Below are 16,509 nucleotides of genomic sequence, written 5' to 3'. Positions count from 1 at the left end.
CCAACTGCAGAGTGACCTCCTTTCTCACTCGGACGGAGAAGGCCTGCATCATACTCAGCGTTCCCCTCCACCACAGTGAGGTTCTGCGGTGCCTGTGCCTGTACCTCCCCTGCAGACATACACACCCTCCCAGCCTCCCCTGCCCACTCCTTCCCGTAGTCAGAACGTTCTGAAGTTCCACCCTTCCCCCCGCCCTCTGCGGAGGGACCTTGGATAGATTAGGTCCCAGGTCCTTCCAAAGCGGGACACAGACATTCTTAGCTTCGCGCCTGGGCTGGCACGGAGACTTCTGGAGGAGCTGTTGGAACCTGGGGCTTTGTGGGGTGTATAGGAGTTCAGTTGTGACATAGGGAAATATGGAAACAAGGCATTGGAGGCTGAACACCTTCTTGGGCAAAAGCCTTAGATTTTCAGTAAATGCAAGACGTGAGAAGGCGGGCTAGACAATTTGAGTAGCAATGGATAACTCACACTCACACTCACTGTGTGAGTGAACAAGTGAGGAAACTGAGGCACGGGAGCACTAGAGATGATTCTGAGGTCCCACGGCAGGGCCGGGGGTCGAGCCCCCTGTCTTCTGATCCAAGGCTCTCTCCAGCTCACATATCACCACCGACACCGCCCGGTGAGCCCCAGGCGCTGGACGTGAGGGCTCTCGGCGACGCCGGCGCGGAACTACATTTCCCAGACGGCCGCGGCGGGCGCGCCTGCGCAGTGCGCGCGGTGATGGAGCGCTAACCGGGGGCGCGGCGGCGGCGAGGGCTCGGCGGGCCATTGGCTACCGGCCGCGGCACAGGCAGCTTAGGGACTCAGCGTGCGCGGGGCCCGCGGGCCGGGCCGGGGTGACCTGGGCTGCAGCCATGGAAGAACAGAGGGTAGGACGGGTGGGGCGGGGCGGGCCCTCTGGGGCGTCGGGGGCGGGGGAGGGGACCAGGTGTTGCCGCAGCGCCCCCACTCCCTCCCCGCCTCCGCCCCAGCTGCTCTGCGGCCGAGGCCCCACCCCGTCGCGACCCCGCCCGGATCTAGCCCCCCACCCCAGTTTGGGACGCAGCCCCACCCCCGACATCTTGGCTTGGGGCCAGGCACGTGCCTTCTAAGCCCCCCACCCTGCCCAGTATCCCAGTCCCATCCCTGACCCCCATCCCCCACGCCCTCCTTCCTGGCTGCGGACCAGGCGTCCCGGCCCCCGCCCCACCCTCGGAGGACGCCCCGCCAGCTCCGCAGTGCGGACCCCACCGACCCTCCCCCGGGGAAAAGGAGCCGGTCGGAAGCCTGGATCCTTCCGAGCAGGATCCTCCCTCCCAGAATAACCTGCCCTTTCCCAAGACCTCCCTGCCCCTCCCCACTTACCTGGCGCCTCCGCATCCCCCGCCCCCAGGTTCCACCTTTGCCCAGGTAATTTCTTTCTCCTTGCTTGTCCTTCTCCCCCAGGTGGGCCTCACCCCTGTTCTGAGGCTAGCCCCTATCCCAGGCTATCCCACCTCCCTGGGGTTTTTCCTTCCACCGAGAACCCTTTCCCCAGGTTAGCCCATTTTCTAGCAGGCATCCTTTTCCTCTGGGGTTTTCTGTCCCCAGGCTAGCCCCTCGCGCCCCACCTTCAGGATGTAGGTATGGAGTTGTGGCCTTTGTGCTCAAGCACACCTGCTTAGGGCCGGGGTCTGTCCCTTCCTGAGAGGTTCTCTGTGAGCCTCAGTTTCCTCTCCTGTAATATGGGGTAACTTAGGGCGCCCAGCTGCTATAGGTGAGTTGTATCAGTCCGGAGCTTCACCTCCTGGCTGGTGCCCAAGTTCGAGAGCATGGCGACCCCCACATCTCCTCTCTGGATCCCTGGAGGCGAGCGTGGGTCAGGGAGCCTGGCCAGGCTGAGGGACTCACCTGCCTGCCATGTGTATGTGCACGCGTGTGTGCATTTGTGTGTGTGTGCATATGTGTGCACGTGTACACGTGTGCGTATACGTGTGTGCACGTGTGTGTACCTGTTTGCGCACATGTGTGTGTACGTGTGTGTGCACCTGTGTCTGTCCACACTTCTGGTGGTGCAGGAGGCCCTGAGGAAGATCATCACAACCCTGGCTATGAAGAATGAAGAAATTCAGAGCTTTATCTATTCCCTGAAACAGATGCTGCTGAACGTGGAGGTGAAGGTGGTGGGGGAGGCCTGGGCAGGTGGGGGGAGGGGAGGAGGCTGGAGGGTGCAGCCCTAGGAACTGGCCTATTGCTGTGAATGCCTGTGGGAGGTCTCAGTTTCCCCGTCTGAACACGGGCTTTGGCTAATCCTGGCTGTTCCGACCCAGGCGAACTCGGCGAAGGTGCAGGAGGACCTCGAAGCAGAGTTCCAGTCCCTCTTCTCCGTCCTGGAGGAGCTGAAAGAAGGCATGCTTATGAAGATAAAACAGGACCGTGCCAGCCGCACCTACGAGCTGCAGGTGAGGGCTGGGGGCATCCTCCTCTCCCCATCCACCCCCCTACTCAACAGAACGTAGCTGGCCTCTCATCTTCTTCCCAAAACTGGGGGCTTCTTGAGTTTCTGATCTCTCCCCGACCCCTCCCTGTCCATGGCCCCATCAATCCTCCATCCACCTGTACTCTCTCTCTTTTTTTTTTTTGAGATGGGGCTCTCGCGCTGTCGCCCAGGCTGGAGTGCAGTGGCAAGATCTCGGCTCACTGCAACCTCCACCTCCTGGGTTCAAGTGATTCTCCTGCCTCACCCTCCCAAGTAGCTGGGATTACAGGCACCCACCACCACACTGGGATAATTTTCGTAATTTTAGTAGAGATGGGGTTTCACCGTGTTGGCCAAGCTGGTCTCGAACTCCTGACCTCAGGTGATCCTCCCGCCTCAGCCTCCCAAACTGCTGGGATGACAGGCGTGAGCCCCTATGCCCAGCCTGCCTGTGCTCTCTTTGAATCCCTTCTCCATCATGGTGTCCCCAGGTCTGGCTGAGATCTTCCCCTTCTGTCTTCACTCAGTGCCTCCGGTTTCTCAGCCCTTCCCACTGGCCCCCCAGATCTGAAGGTATCACTTCCACTCATACACCACCCATGGCTCCCATGGGCTCTCACTCAGACTCCAAGCTGGGGTCACACAGGCTGCATCCAGACCTCCTGGGCAACTTCCTGACATCCTAGATTCCTGTCCCCAGGCAATCTGGCGCCCTGGAGCCTGGGTGTGGCCTGGGCATGTGAGTTTTTGGTTTGTTTGTGTTTTGAGACAGAGTCTTGTCCTGTCACCCAGGCTGGAGTACAGTGGCGCAATCATGCCTCACTGCAGCCTCCGCCTCCCAGGCTCAAGCGATCCTCCCACCTCAGCCTCCCAAGTAGCTGGGGCCACAGGAAGGTGCCACCACTCCCAGCTCATTTTTGGTTTTTTTGGTGAAGACTGGTTTTCACCATGTTGCCTAGACTAGTCTTGAACTCCTGGGCTCAAGCGATCTTTCTTCTGCCTTGTCCTCCCAGATTGCTGGGATGACAGGCATGAGCCACTGCACCTGGCTCATGTGAGTTTTTTTGTTTCATTTTTTTTTTTTTGAGATGGAGGGTCGCTCTGTCACCCAGGCTGGATCAGTGATACAATCTTAGCTCACTGCAACCTCTGCCTCCCAGGTTCAAGTGATTCTTCTGCCTCAGCCTCCCGAGTAGCTGGGATTACAGGCGCCTACCACCATACCCAGCTTATTTTTTCTACGTTTAGTAGAGATGGGATTTCACCGTGTTGGCCAGGCTCGTCTTGAACTCCTGACCTCAGGTGATCCTCCCACCTCAGCCTCCCAGAGTGCTGAGATGACAGGCATGAGCCACCTCACCCGGCCTTATGTGAGTTTTTAAGGAAGAAATTCCCCATGGATTCTGTTCTGCTCCTGGAGCCCAGCCCCATTTGCTGGGGCGCTTGAGGCTGCAATCTCCGTCTCTCACCTGGAGTTCGAGAAGGCCATGGTACCCTGGATTCTGAATGGGGTGGGGAGCCCTCGGGGGCCTGAGGCAGTGGGGTGAGTTGTCCCCTCCTTTGGTGCCTGGTATCCACAGAACCAGCTGGCTGCCTGCACGCGGGCTCTGGAGAGCTCCGAGGAGCTTCTGGAGACGGCCAACCAGACCCTCCAGGCCATGGACAGCGAGGACTTTCCTCAGGTGGGTGCCTCTGATACTGCCAGGTAAAGAACAATGCGCCCAGTCACTTCACATTTCAGGTGAACAAGCACATTTTTAGTGTAAGTGTAGCCCACTCGTGCGATAGTTAGCAAAAGCACATACTGATACCAAGAAAGTGTCCAGGCCGGGCGCAGTGGATACGCCTGTAATCCCAGCACTTTGGGAGACCGAGGCGGGTGGATCAGCTGAGGTCACAAGTTAAAGACTAGCCTGGTCAACACGGCGAAGCCCCGTCTCTACTAAAAATACAAAAATTAGCTGGATGCGGTGGTGAGCGCCTGTAATCCCAGCTACTTGGGAGGCTGAGGTGGAAGAATTGCTCGAACCTGGGAGGCAGAGGTTGCCGTGAGCTGAGACTATGCCACTGTACTCCAGATTGGGCAACAGAGCGAGACTTCATCTCAAAAAAAAAAAAAAAGAAAAGAAAAGAAAGAAAGCGTTCAGGCTGGGTACAATGGCTCATGCCTGTAATACCCGCAGTTTGGGAGGCCAAGGCAGGAGGATTGCTTGAGGCCAGAAGTTTCAGACCAACATGGGCAACATAGTGAAACCCCATCTCTACAAAAAATAAAGTTATTGGCTGGGTGCAGTGGCTCACGCCTGTAATCCCAGCACTTTGGGAGGCCGAGGCAGGCGGATCACGAGGTCAAGAGATCGAGACCATCTTGGCTAACACGGTGAAACCCCGTCTCTACTAAATATACAAAAAGTTAGCCGAGCATGGTGGCGGGCACCTGAGGTCCCAGCTACTCGGGAGGCTGCGGCAGGAGGATGGTGTGAACCCAGGAGGTGGAAGTTGCAGTGAGCTGAGATCACCCCATTGCACTCCAGCCTGGGCGACAGAGCAAGACTCCGTCTCAAAAAAAAAAAAAGAAATATTTGAATGTTCTTCTGTTCCTCTCTCTAGGCTGCCAAGCAAATCAAAGATGGGTAAGACGCTGGGGTCTGGCCCCCACCCCACTTCCCTACCCCTGGTGTGAAGACAGGGGCCGCCTGGTGAGGGTGTCTCAGCCCAGAGCCCCGGACGAGAGCCCTGGGGAGGGGCCCGCTTGCACCACAGATGACCAGGCCTGGGCCCCCGGACAACGTCTGCCACCTCCTTCCCGCAGAGTGACCATGGCCCCTGCCTTCCGGCTATCATTGAAAGCGAAGGTCAGTGACAACATGAGTCACCTCATGGTGGACTTCGCACAAGAGCGGCAGATGCTACAGGCACTCAAGTTCCTGCCTGGTGAGAGGGGCACGCACTGGAGGGCCAGGACTTCCGGGGAATGACCTGGGAGGCTGTGAGGCCCTGAAACAGGACCTGGAGTAAGGTGGACAGCCAGGTGTCTGAATTCCACCTGGGGGAGGTGGAGCCCTGCTAATTCCACGCCCTGTGGGGGTGGAGTCCTCATGAAGCCACACCCCTGGGTGGAGTCATGGGAAGACCCCACCCACTGGGTAGTGGCATCCTGGGAAAACTCTGTCCTTAGGAGTGGAGCCCTGGGAATACCATGTCCTGTGGCGGGTGGGTATTCATCAAGCCCCGCCCATGGGTGGGGCTATCAGAAAGCCCCACCCACCAGAGGGTGAGGTCCTGGGAAATCTCTGTCCCCAGGGAAGGAGCCATAAGAACACCACACCCTGTTGGCGGAGGGTTCTCATGAAGCCCTGCCCATGGGTGGAGCCATCAGGAAGCCACACCCACCAAGGGGTGAGGTCCTGGGAAAACTTTGTCCCCGAAGGTGGAGCCCTGAGAATACCATGTCCTTGGGGGAGTGGAGTCCTCACGAGACCTCCTCCCTGGATACAGCCATGAGAAGGGCACACCCACCACATGGTAGCTCCTGAGAAAACACTGTCCACAGGAGTGGAGCCCTGAGAAGCCATGCGCCCGAGGAGAAATGGGCTGAGAACCCAACCTGTCTATGATGCAGCCTCAAAGAAAGCCACATCCCTCATTGGCAGAGAATTTGGAATAATTTTGCCCCTAAATGATGGAATCCCGAGAAAGCTCAGCCCTCCCCCCACCCGCTGATGGAACCTTAGAGTCTCCATGGCTGGGCGCGGTGGCTCACGCCTGTAATCCCAGCAGTTTGGGAGGTCGAGGCAGGTAGATCACCTGAAGTCAGGAGTTCAAGACCAGCCTGGCCAACATGGTGAAACCCCGTCTCTACTAAAAATACAAAAAATTAGCCGGGTGTGGTGGCGCATGCCTGTAATCCCAGCTACTCGGGAGGCTGAGGCAGGAAAATCGCTTGAACCAGGGAGTCGAAGGTTGCAGTGAGCCAAGATCGTGCCAGTGGACTGCAGCTTGGGTGACAAGAGAAAGACTCTGTCTTTAAAAAATAAAAACTCTCCACCCCCCCGCAAGCGTGGAACCCCCCCAAAATTGGGGGCCATGCCCCCAAAATTGTCCATCATGTAGTTGGGCGGCCCTGCAGCAAGCCCCCTGCCCCCTGCACCAGGCACAGAACCCTGACCCCCTCTCCCTTCCGTCCTGGGCAGTGCCCGGTGCGCCGGTGATCGACCTGGCTGAGTCCCTGGTGGCAGATAACTGTGTGACCCTGGTGTGGCGCATGCCTGATGAGGACAGCAAGATTGACCACTACGTGCTGGAGTACCGGCGGACCAACTTCGAGGGCCCGCCCCGTCTCAAGGAGGACCAGCCCTGGATGGTCATCGAGGGTATCCGGCAGACAGAGTACACTCTGACAGGTAAGGGCAGCGTGCGCCAGCTCCGCCCAGCTGTGAACAGCAACTCCTTCCAGGCTGCCGTCTCGCCATCAGTCATTGAGGGCCTTGGGCACGATCCCCAAAACTCACGGAGTCTGGAAGCAGCCTGAGGAGGCAGATCAGAAGTATGAGACAGTGCTGGGCGCGGTGGCTCATGCCTGTAGTCCCAGCACTTTGGGAGGCTGAAGCGGGCGGATCGCCTGAGGTCAGGAGTTCAAGACCAGCCTGGCCAACATGGTGAAACCCCGTCTCTACTAAAAATACAAAAAAAAGTAACTGGGTATGGTATCAGGCACCTGGAATCCCAGCTGCTCGGGAGGCTGAGACGGGAGAATCACTTGAACCAGGAAGGCGGAGGTAGCACTGAGCTGAGATCACGCTATGCCCTCGCATGAGATGCCCTCCAGCCTAGGCAACAAGAGCGAAACTCATCTCAAAAAAAAAATAATAATAATAATATATTTTTCTAGACATGGGATCTTGCCATTTCCCTAGGCTGGTCTCCAACCCCTGGCCTCAAGCAATCCTGCCTCAGCCTCCCAAATAGCTGGGTACTGTCCTCGGAGCAGGGAACAAAGCAGACAGTAATCTTTTCCCTCCCGGAGCTAGCGTTCTGGATTCACCCTCCAAGTATTTGGGGTCCTCCTTGGCAGTTACAAGAAACTGAAAGCTGGCCAGGCATGGTGGCTCAATCCTGTAATACAGCACTTTGGGAGGCTGAGGCAAGAGGATTGCTTGAGACCAGGAGCTGGAGACTAGCTTGGGTAACAAAGCAAGAGCCCATCTATAAAAAAAATTTTTTTTAAAGTTACCAGAGCATAGTGGTCCCAGCTACCAAGGGAAGCTAAGGTGGGAGGATTGTTTGAGCCCAAGAGTTGGAGACTACAGTGAGCCATGACTGCACCACTGCACTCCAGCCTGAGCAACAGGGCGAGAGACCCTGTCTCTACAAAACAGAGAGAGAGAGAGAGAAAGAAAAGGAAGGAACGGAGGGAGGGAGGGAGGGAGGGAAACCCAAGGAATCCACTCAGCTGTTGGAGGTAGGGTCTGAAGGGGGAAAGTCTCATGAGATTAAAAAGCCATCCTGGCCGGGCGCGGTGGCTCACGCTGTCATCCCAGCACTTTGGGAGGCTGAGGTGGGTGGATCACTTGAAGTCAGGAGTTCAAGACCAGCCTGGCCAGTGTGGTAAAACCCCGTCTCTACTAAAAATGCAAAAACATCAGCCAGGCGTGGTGGCGGATGCCTGTAATCCCAGCGACTCAGGAGGTGAGGAGTGAGAATCACTTGAACCTGGGAGGTAGAGGCTGCAGTGAGCAGAGATCGAGCCACTACGCTCCAGCTTGAGCAACAGAGGGAGACTCCGTTTCAAAAAAAAAAAGCCATCCTGATCGGGGAAACCCTCAGGGGCGGGGAGAAGCTGGCTGACGGGTTAACTGTTGACATTCTCTAGCTGCTTTTGGGCTGTAATCAGCCGGTGGTTATCTGTAATTAGCATACGAGGTTAATCATGAGCTGGCTAATTGCAGGGGAAAAAGTCACCAGCCCCAGGAGAGCTTACGAACAGCTATTGGCTTATCCTTCGCTTGGGAATCAAAATAAACACACCCCTTTTATTTGTTGTAAATAGGATTCCTCAAATCCCTCCTCCAAGCGCCTCCGCCTTTTGGTTTTGTTTTCTTGTAACTTTGTATTTTGAAATAATTATAGATTCACAGGAAGTTGCCAAAACAACTAAAACAAAAAGTACAGTGAGGACCCACGTAGTTAGCATAAAACTCGGGAAATGTGGACTCACATCTTACCGGTTTTTTTTTTTTTTGAGACGGAGTCTCGCTCTGTTGCTCAGGCTGGAGTGCAGTGGCGCGATCTCAGCTCACTGCAACCGCTGCTTGAACCGCTGGGTTCAAGCAATCCTCCTGTCTCAGCTTCCCTAGTAGGTGGGATTACAGGCGTGAGCCACTGCGCTTGGCCTTTTTTTTTTTAAAGACAGGTTCTTGCTAGGTAGCACAGGCTGGACTGCAGTGATGCAATCATAGCTCACTGCAGCTTCAACTTCTTGGGCTCACATGCTCCTCCTCCCTCAGCCTTCTGATTAACTGGGACTACAGGTGTGCACCCACCACACCCGGCTAATTTTTTTTGTGGGGGGACGGAGTTTTACTCTGTCACCCAGGATAGAGTGCAGTGGCACGATATTGGCTCACTGCAACCTCCGCCTCCTGGGTTCAAGCGATTCTCCTGCTGCAGCCTCCTGAGTAGCTGTGATTACAGGCACCACCCACCCCCCCGCCGCCCATTTTTATATTTTTAGTAGAGATAGGGTTTCATCATATTGGCCAGGCTGGTCTTGAACTCCTGACCTCAAGTGATCTGCCCACCTCGGCCTTCCAAAGTGCTGACATTACAGGCGTGAGCCACCGCACCCAGACTAATTTTTTATGTTTTATTATTTATTTATTTGAGACAGAATCTCAAATAAATGTGTCGCCCGGGCTGGAGTGCAATCGTGCAGTACAAATCTCTGTATTTTGTGACAGGATCTTAAAGTATCCTGATTGGTGTATGTGGGTTGGAGGTAGAGGCAAGTAATTCATAGCCCCTCAGGGAGAGGAGGGCAAGGATGGTTTCTCAGGGATAGGATGTTTGTTTATTTTTTATTTTTTCTTGAGATGGAGTTTCGCTCTTGTTGTCCAGGCTGGAGTTCAATGGCATGATCGTGGCTTACCGCAACCTCCATCTCCCGGGTTCAAGCAGTTCTCCTGTCTCAGTCTCCTGAGTAGCTGGGACTACAGGCATGTGCCACCATGCCCAGCTAATTTTGTATTTTTAGTAGCGTTGGGGTTTCACTGTGTTGGTCAGGCTGGTCTCGAACTCCCAATCTTAGGTGATCCGCCTGCCTCGGCCTCCCAGAGTGCTGGTATTACAGGCATGAGCCACTGCGTGTGGCCAGGTAAGATGTTTATAAGGTGGTTCTTTGAATGGCGTTGGGAATGACAGTGGGACATGACATCTTTAACCCATGACTCAGAGTCTCAGGGAATACACGGTGTTGAAATGCCTTTCTTGCCTCCCAGGTCTCAAGTTTGACATGAAATACATGAATTTCCGCGTGAAGGCCTGTAACAAGGCAGTTGCAGGAGAGTTCTCTGAGCCGGTGACTCTGGAGACACCAGGTGACTGGCTTCTACCCTTGCCCTACCCCTGACTCCCTGGCCCCTTCCTCCCACGGCCCCCAGAGACCATGAGAATCCCCAAAGCAGGGCGACTTTATTGCCCTGGCTGCCAGGAAGCTCAAAGCTCCATCCACAGTGGCTTCCTTAGCCTGAGTGTCTGCTATAACCCTGTTTTTGTCCTTTGCTTCTGAGGTTTACCCCAGTATGTCTCGATGGTTTTTATATACAGCCACACACACCCTCTCTTTGCCCAAAAATAGATAAGTCTTCTGTAGAGCTGGGGATGAGATTTGAGTAGTGAAGACCGATTTCAGAGCCTTTCACAGTAACACCTTCGCATGCCCTGCTAGGAAGTCCCTCTGAAATCTAGCCTAACTCCCTCGTGCTGTAGCCCAGCCCCTTTCTTGGGATTAGTCCTCCGTGGAAGCACAGGGTAGTGCAATTGGCTTGAAAATGCCACTAGAGGTCGGGCGCAGTGGCTCACGCCTGTGATCCCAGCACTTTGGGAGGCTGAGGTGAGTGGATCACAAGGTCAGGAGTTCGGAACCAGCCTGGCCAATATGGTGAAACCCTGTTTCTACTGAAAATACAAACATTAACTGGGTGTGGTGGCGGGCACCTGTAGTCCCAGCTACTTGGGAGGCTGAGGCAGGAGAACTGCTTGAACCCAGGAGGCGGGGGTTGCAGTGAGCCGAGATTGTGCCACTGCACTCCAGCCTGGGCGACAGAGTGAGACTCTGTCTCCAAAAAAAAAAAAAAAAACAAAATGCTTCCAGACCTGGGAGGGAGGCCTTTAGGCCACAATCCTCGGCCTTCGCGCCTCTGGCTCCATGTTCTGTCCCCTCTGCCCTTTGCCATATCGTCTCTCCTGTTGTCTTTCTGCTGGTCTGTCTCTATATCTGTCTCTCTCTGAGCCTTTGTTGGTCTCTCTGTCTCCGTCTTGGACCCTTGTCTCCTCGGCTCTCTGATTTTCTGTCCCTGTCTTGGTCTGTCTTGGTCACTGTCTGTCTCTCTGTCTCTCTCTGTGTCTCTCCGGGTTTCCCCATCTCTGTGACTCCCACGTCTGCCCGGCCCCAGCGTTCATGTTCCACCTGGATGCGTCCACATCCCACCAGAACCTGCGGGTGGATGATCTCTCCGTGGAGTGGGACGCTATGGGCGGGAAGGTGCAGGATATCAAGGCTCGCGAGAAAGATGGCAAGGGGCGGACAGCATCGCCCATCAATTCCCCGGCCAGGTAGCCTGCCCCCTCCCCTCCCTAAGTCTCTGGTGGAGAAGATCAATCTGGACATGGACACAGAGCCCAGTGTGGCCACAGCTGGGGTGGAGAGGGGATCCGGGGCTGGGGGAACCCAGAGAGGGAATGAGGGGAGAGGAGATTTTGAGTGGGGTTTTGATGGGTAAATAGGAGTTTCCCAGATGACAGAGGGCACAGGCATCTTCTGACATAAACATGAGATGCTCGATGTATGGAAAGAGCCAAATACTGCCAGAGATTGACCCAACATCCACAGTGGCTGGGGTGGACTAGGGGAGCCAGCCAGTGACACCCTGGGAGAGATGAGTGTTGAACTGAGTCTCCTGAGCCTGCCCACTCCCTGCCCACCACAGAGGTACTCCATCTCCCAAGAGGATGCCGTCAGGTCGTGGGGGACGGGACCGCTTCACTGCTGAGTCCTACACAGTGCTGGGTAAGGAAGGGGAGAAGAAAGGGGAGAGGGGAGTTTTGGGCAGGGGCCTAATGGTGGGGGCTGAGGGAGAAGCTTTGCCTTTGGCTGCGGAAACAGGCAGCCATCAGCAAAGCTGCTCCCGGAATAACAGGTTGTTCTGTCACTGCCGAAAAGGAAATATTTGGGGATAAGGGATTGCTGGGGAAAGCCAGAATTTATGGAGTGAAGGGAAGAGACTGTGGACCAGATGGTGCCTGGGCAGGAGCTTTGAGGCAATTGTCTGGACTCCATGGAGTATCTGGGACTTGGGGAGTAGCTGGGACTTGAGGAGTAGCTGGGATTTGAGGAGTGGCTGGAAAGAATGGTTGCCTATAGAGCAGCTGGGTTTGTGGGGAAGCTGAAGCCAGGCAAGAGTTTTGGGGGATTGTCTGAGGGTATGTGAAGGAGCCAGAGAGAGCAGCCTGAAGAGAAGTCAATAGCAGCATAAGAGTGATTGGATCCTGTGAAGAAGAAGCTGGAGTTAGTGGAGGAACTAGAGTTTAGGGGAATTGCTACTGTTCAGAATAGGGCTGGAGAAAGAGGCTAAAGTATGAGGAAGTCAGTGTGGTCAGGAATATCTAGGGAGAAGGAAGTTAGGGGGTAGCTGGGGTCATGAGGATAAGCTAGGGCCTGAGGGGAAGTTATGGTTCTGTGGGGATCTAGATTTTCTTGGGAGCACCAGGGATTGGTGAGAGTTTGGTTTAGGGAGAAGCAGAAGATATAGGGAGTTGTCATTGGGGTTGCTGAGATTTGTGAGAGAGAAACAGAAAAAGAGAGACATAACCCTTGGGAAAGGGCCTGGATAATTTGTGATTTGGGGAGTAGCTGAGATCAGAGAGGAGCAGACCTGGAGAAGACATGTATATAGAGGTTCATTTTGTATCTGGAGAGGAGCTGAGATATGATACAAAGATCAACTGTGATCTGGGAAGGGCAAGAGTATGAGGAGAAGCTGAAGCTCGTGGAATACCTGCATTGGCTGAAGGAGTAGCTGAGATGGCAAGAACCTGGATATGGGGCCTGGGGAGGATCTCAGCTCTGGAAAGAATCTGGACTGTGTACAGAGCTGAAGCCAAGGGGTGTCCCAATTCAGAGGGTTCCTGGAGAGTGTAATGGAGGTTTGAGGAACACCTGGATTCCAGGAGGAGCTGAGGCCTGGAGAGTATCTGGCTTGAGGAATGCCTTGGGGGAACTTCTGGGCTCGGCAGTAGCTGAGACCTGGGAGAACCTGCCTTCCACGCAGAGTTGGGGTCTGGATAGAATCTGGATTCAGAGAGCAGGAGGAGGGAGTCTTGAGTCCTGAGGAGTATCTGAACTCTGTCACAGCCAGGAGCTAGAGGGAGCTTCTAGACTCTGCCAGAACCAAGAAGTAAGGGGAGCATCTGGACCCTGCCAGAGCTGGGAACTGGGGGGAGCATCTGGACTCGAGGAGGACTTGAGGGCTGTGTGAACACTATGAGTCTTCCAGGAACAAGGGTTTGAGGTTGATCTAGTTTCTGGGAAGAACTGAGGGGCATTTGGACATGGGGAGGAACTGAAGGAAGTTTCTATGGCCTGGAGGAGTCTGGAAGGAGTAGCTTGGGCTTGTAGAGAATCTGAAAGGAGTAACTGAAGCTTAGGGAGTGTCTGGGCCTATTAAATTTCTGGAGGAAGTTGATAAAGCTTAGGAGTATCTGGGGGGAATAACCAGGAATCAATGAATATCTGGAGGGAATAGATGGGACTTGAGGAGCATCTGGAGGGGAATCGCTGGGACCGAGGAGTATCTGGAGGGGAATCGCTGGGACTGAGGAGTATCTGGGGGGAATAGCTGGGACTGAGGAGTATCTGGGGGGAATAGCTGGGACTGAGGAGTACCTGGGGGAAATAGCTGGGACTGAGGAGTATCTGGAAGGGAATCACTGGGACCGAGGAGTATCTGGAGGGGAATCGCTGGGACTGAGGAGTATCTGGGGGGAATAGCTGGGACTGAGGAGTTTCTGGGGAAATAGCTGGGACTGAGGAGTATCTGGGGAAATAGCTGGGACTGAGGAGTATCTGGGGGAAATAGCTGGGATTGAAGAGTATCTGGGGGAAATAGCTGGGCCTGAGGAGTATCTGGGGGAAATAGCTGGGACTGAAGAGATCTGAGGGAAATAGCTGGGACTGAGGAGTATCTGGGGGAAATAGCCGGGACCCTGAAGAGTATCTGGGGGAAATAGCTGGGCCTGAGGAGTATCTGGGGGGAATAGCTGGGCTGAGGAGTATCTGGGGGAAATAGCTGGGACTGAAGAGTATCTGGGGGAAATAGCTGGGACTGAGGAGTATCTGGGGGGAATAGCTTGGACTGAGGAGTATCTGGGGGAAATAGCTGGGACCCTGAAGAGTATCTGGGGGAAATAGCTGGGACCCTGAAGAGTATCTGGGGGAAATAGCTGTGACCCTGAAGAGTATCTGGGGGAAATAGCCGGGACCCTGAAGAGTATCTGGGGGAAATAGCTGGGCCTGAGGAATATCTGGGGGAAATAGCTGGGCCTGAGGAGTATCTGGGGGAAATAGCTGGGACTGAAGAGTATCTGGGGGGAATAGCTTGGACTGAGGAGTATCTGGGGGAAATAGCTGGGACCCGGAAGAGTATCTGGGGGGAATAGCTTGGACTGTGGAGTATCTGGGGGAAATAGCTGGGACTGAGGAGTATCTGGGGGGAATAGCTGGGACCCTGAAGAGTATCTGGGAGGAATAGCTGGGACTGAGGAGTACCTGGGGGAAATAGCTGGGACTGAGGAGTATCTGGAAGGGAATCACTGGGACCGAGGATTATCTGGAGGGGAATCGCTGGGACCCAGGAGTATCTGGGGGGAATAGCTGGGACTGAGGAGTATCTGGGGGAAATAGCTGGGACTGAGGAGTATCTGGGGAAATAGCTGGGACTGAGGAGTATCTGGAGGGGAATAGCTGGGACTGAGGAGTATCTGGGGGAAATAGCTGGGACTGAGGCGTATCTGGAGGGGAATCGCTGGGACTTGAGGAGCATCTGGAGGGGAATCACTGGGACGGAGGAGTATCTGGAGGGGAATCGCTGGGACTGAAGAGTAGCTGGGGGAAATAGCTGGGACCCTGAAGAGTATCTGGGGGAAATAGCTGGGACCGAGGAGTATCTGGGGGGAATAGCTGGGACTGAGGAGTATCTGGGGGAAAGAGCTGGGACTGAGGAGTATCTGGAGGGGAATAGCTGGGACTGAGGAGTATCTGGGAGGAATAGCTGGAGCCCAAGGAGCATCTGGAGGGAATAGCAGGAACTGGGGAGTAGCTGGAGGGAATAGCTGGACTTAAGGAGTATTTGGGGGAAATAGCTCAGACTCCCAGGAATATCTGGGGGTAATACCTGAGATCCCAAGGAGTATCTGGGGGGAATAACTGGGGTCTGAGGATATCTGGAGGGAATAGCAGGGACAGTGGAGTATCTGAAGGGAATAGCTGGAGCCCAAGGAGTATCTTGAGGGAATACCTGGAGCCCAAGGAGTATCTGGAGGGAATAGCTGGGGCCCAAGGAGTGTCTGGGGGGAATAGATGGGAACTTGAGGAGTATCTGGGGGGTACAGCTAGGAACCTGAGGGGTATCTGAAGGGAGCAGCTGTGGTGTAGGGAGCACCTTGAGGGGGGCCCTCTGTGGAAGGGCATCTGTGGCCTGGTTCTATCCAGTTCCCCTGCCCACCCCTCCTGCCCTGCGCCACAGGGGACACGCTGATCGACGGCGGGGAGCATTACTGGGAGGTGCGCTACGAGCCGGACAGCAAGGCGTTCGGTGTGGGCGTGGCCTACCGCAGCCTGGGCCGCTTCGAACAACTGGGCAAGACGGCCGCCTCCTGGTGCCTGCACGTCAACAATTGGCTGCAGGTCAGCTTCATGGCCAAGCACGCCAACAAGGTCAAGGTGCTGGACGCCCCCGTGCCCGACTGCCTGGGTGTGCACTGTGACTTCCACCAAGGTGACCCCAAGCCCCAGCTGCCATCTCTGGCTGCCCCTGCCTGAGTCCCCTCCCTCTTCCCCCATCCCACTTCTGACCGTTCCCACTGTCACTCTGCCCCCCCACCCCAGGCCTCCTGTCCTTTTACAACGCCCGCACCAAACAAGTGTTGCACACTTTCAAGACCAGGTTCACACAGCCGCTGCTGCCTGCTTTCACGGTGAGCTGCCCTCCGCGGCCCAGGGGGAGGAGAGGGTGGTACTGGGCACTGGGGTTCGAAGCTGAGCCCCTCCCACCTCCCCCTGCTCTCCCTCAGGTATGGTGTGGCAGCTTCCAGGTAACGACAGGCCTGCAGGTCCCCAGTTCTGTGCGCTGCCTGCAAAAGCGAGGCAGTGCTACCAGCAGCTCCAACACCAGCCTCACCTAGGCCCCCAGGCACCCACCCAGCTGGGGTGTTTTTGGGGGAGCCGCTGCCAGGCCCAGGCTGCTGGAGCCAGGCACCCTCCTCTGTCATTTGCTGCTTGGAGCCTTAACTCCGGATGAGGGGTCACCAAGAGGGAGTGGGCACCCTGGCGGGCCCTCCGCCCCACCTCACCTCTTAATAAAGGTCAAACACTGGCCAGGCCAGGCCACGGTGCTGGTTCTTTGGGCCTGGGCGGTCCTCTCTGCTGTGTGGCACTGGGACCTCAGCCTTCCTGGCTGTAAAATGGGCTTTTCTCTCAGGATACGGTGGTAGATTTCACTGAGCTGAGGGTCACTGGGAGTAAATGGGGCCATCCGTAGGCAGACATCTGACGGAGCCCTCGTCCCCTACTC

General features: G+C 55.5%; 1 protein-coding gene across 2 annotated transcripts; it reads left to right on the top strand.

Annotated features, from left to right (window-relative positions):
- Window positions 1-572: 572 nt before the first annotated feature.
- On the top strand, window positions 573-16,323 carry FSD1 (fibronectin type III and SPRY domain containing 1). 2 transcript variants are annotated; one of them, XM_033195718.1, is made up of 13 exons: window positions 573-875; window positions 2,043-2,138; window positions 2,295-2,426; window positions 4,024-4,125; window positions 5,054-5,076; window positions 5,256-5,377; window positions 6,637-6,846; window positions 9,940-10,038; window positions 11,116-11,275; window positions 11,650-11,729; window positions 15,463-15,623; window positions 15,825-15,913; window positions 16,010-16,323. In XM_033195718.1, exons 1-13 carry the CDS (start codon window positions 861-863, stop codon window positions 16,032-16,034), a joined length of 1,314 nt encoding a protein of 437 aa, XP_033051609.1. In that variant the 5' UTR covers window positions 573-860; the 3' UTR covers window positions 16,035-16,323. The 2 variants fall into 2 exon arrangements, with proteins under 2 accessions (XP_033051609.1, XP_033051608.1); XM_033195717.1 differs by having other exon boundaries at window positions 583-875; window positions 15,463-15,714; window positions 16,010-16,320.
- Window positions 16,324-16,509: the final 186 nt, after the last annotated feature.

Source organism: Trachypithecus francoisi, unplaced genomic scaffold (assembly GCF_009764315.1).
Source record: "Trachypithecus francoisi isolate TF-2019V2 unplaced genomic scaffold, Tfra_2.0 Lachesis_group5, whole genome shotgun sequence".
NCBI lineage: Eukaryota > Metazoa > Chordata > Mammalia > Primates > Cercopithecidae > Trachypithecus > Trachypithecus francoisi.
The sequence above is the reverse complement of the archived record's forward strand: the minus strand, read 5'-3'. Positions and strand labels throughout refer to the sequence as shown.

Bases quoted from the DNA above. Each gene is read 5' to 3' on its own strand.
- FSD1 (XM_033195717.1), top strand. The intron at 2,139-2,294 runs GTGAAGGTGGTG...GTTCCGACCCAG, and splicing joins AGATGCTGCTGAACGTGGAG to GCGAACTCGGCGAAGGTGCA. The intron at 5,077-5,255 runs GTAAGACGCTGG...TCCTTCCCGCAG, and splicing joins GCCAAGCAAATCAAAGATGG to AGTGACCATGGCCCCTGCCT.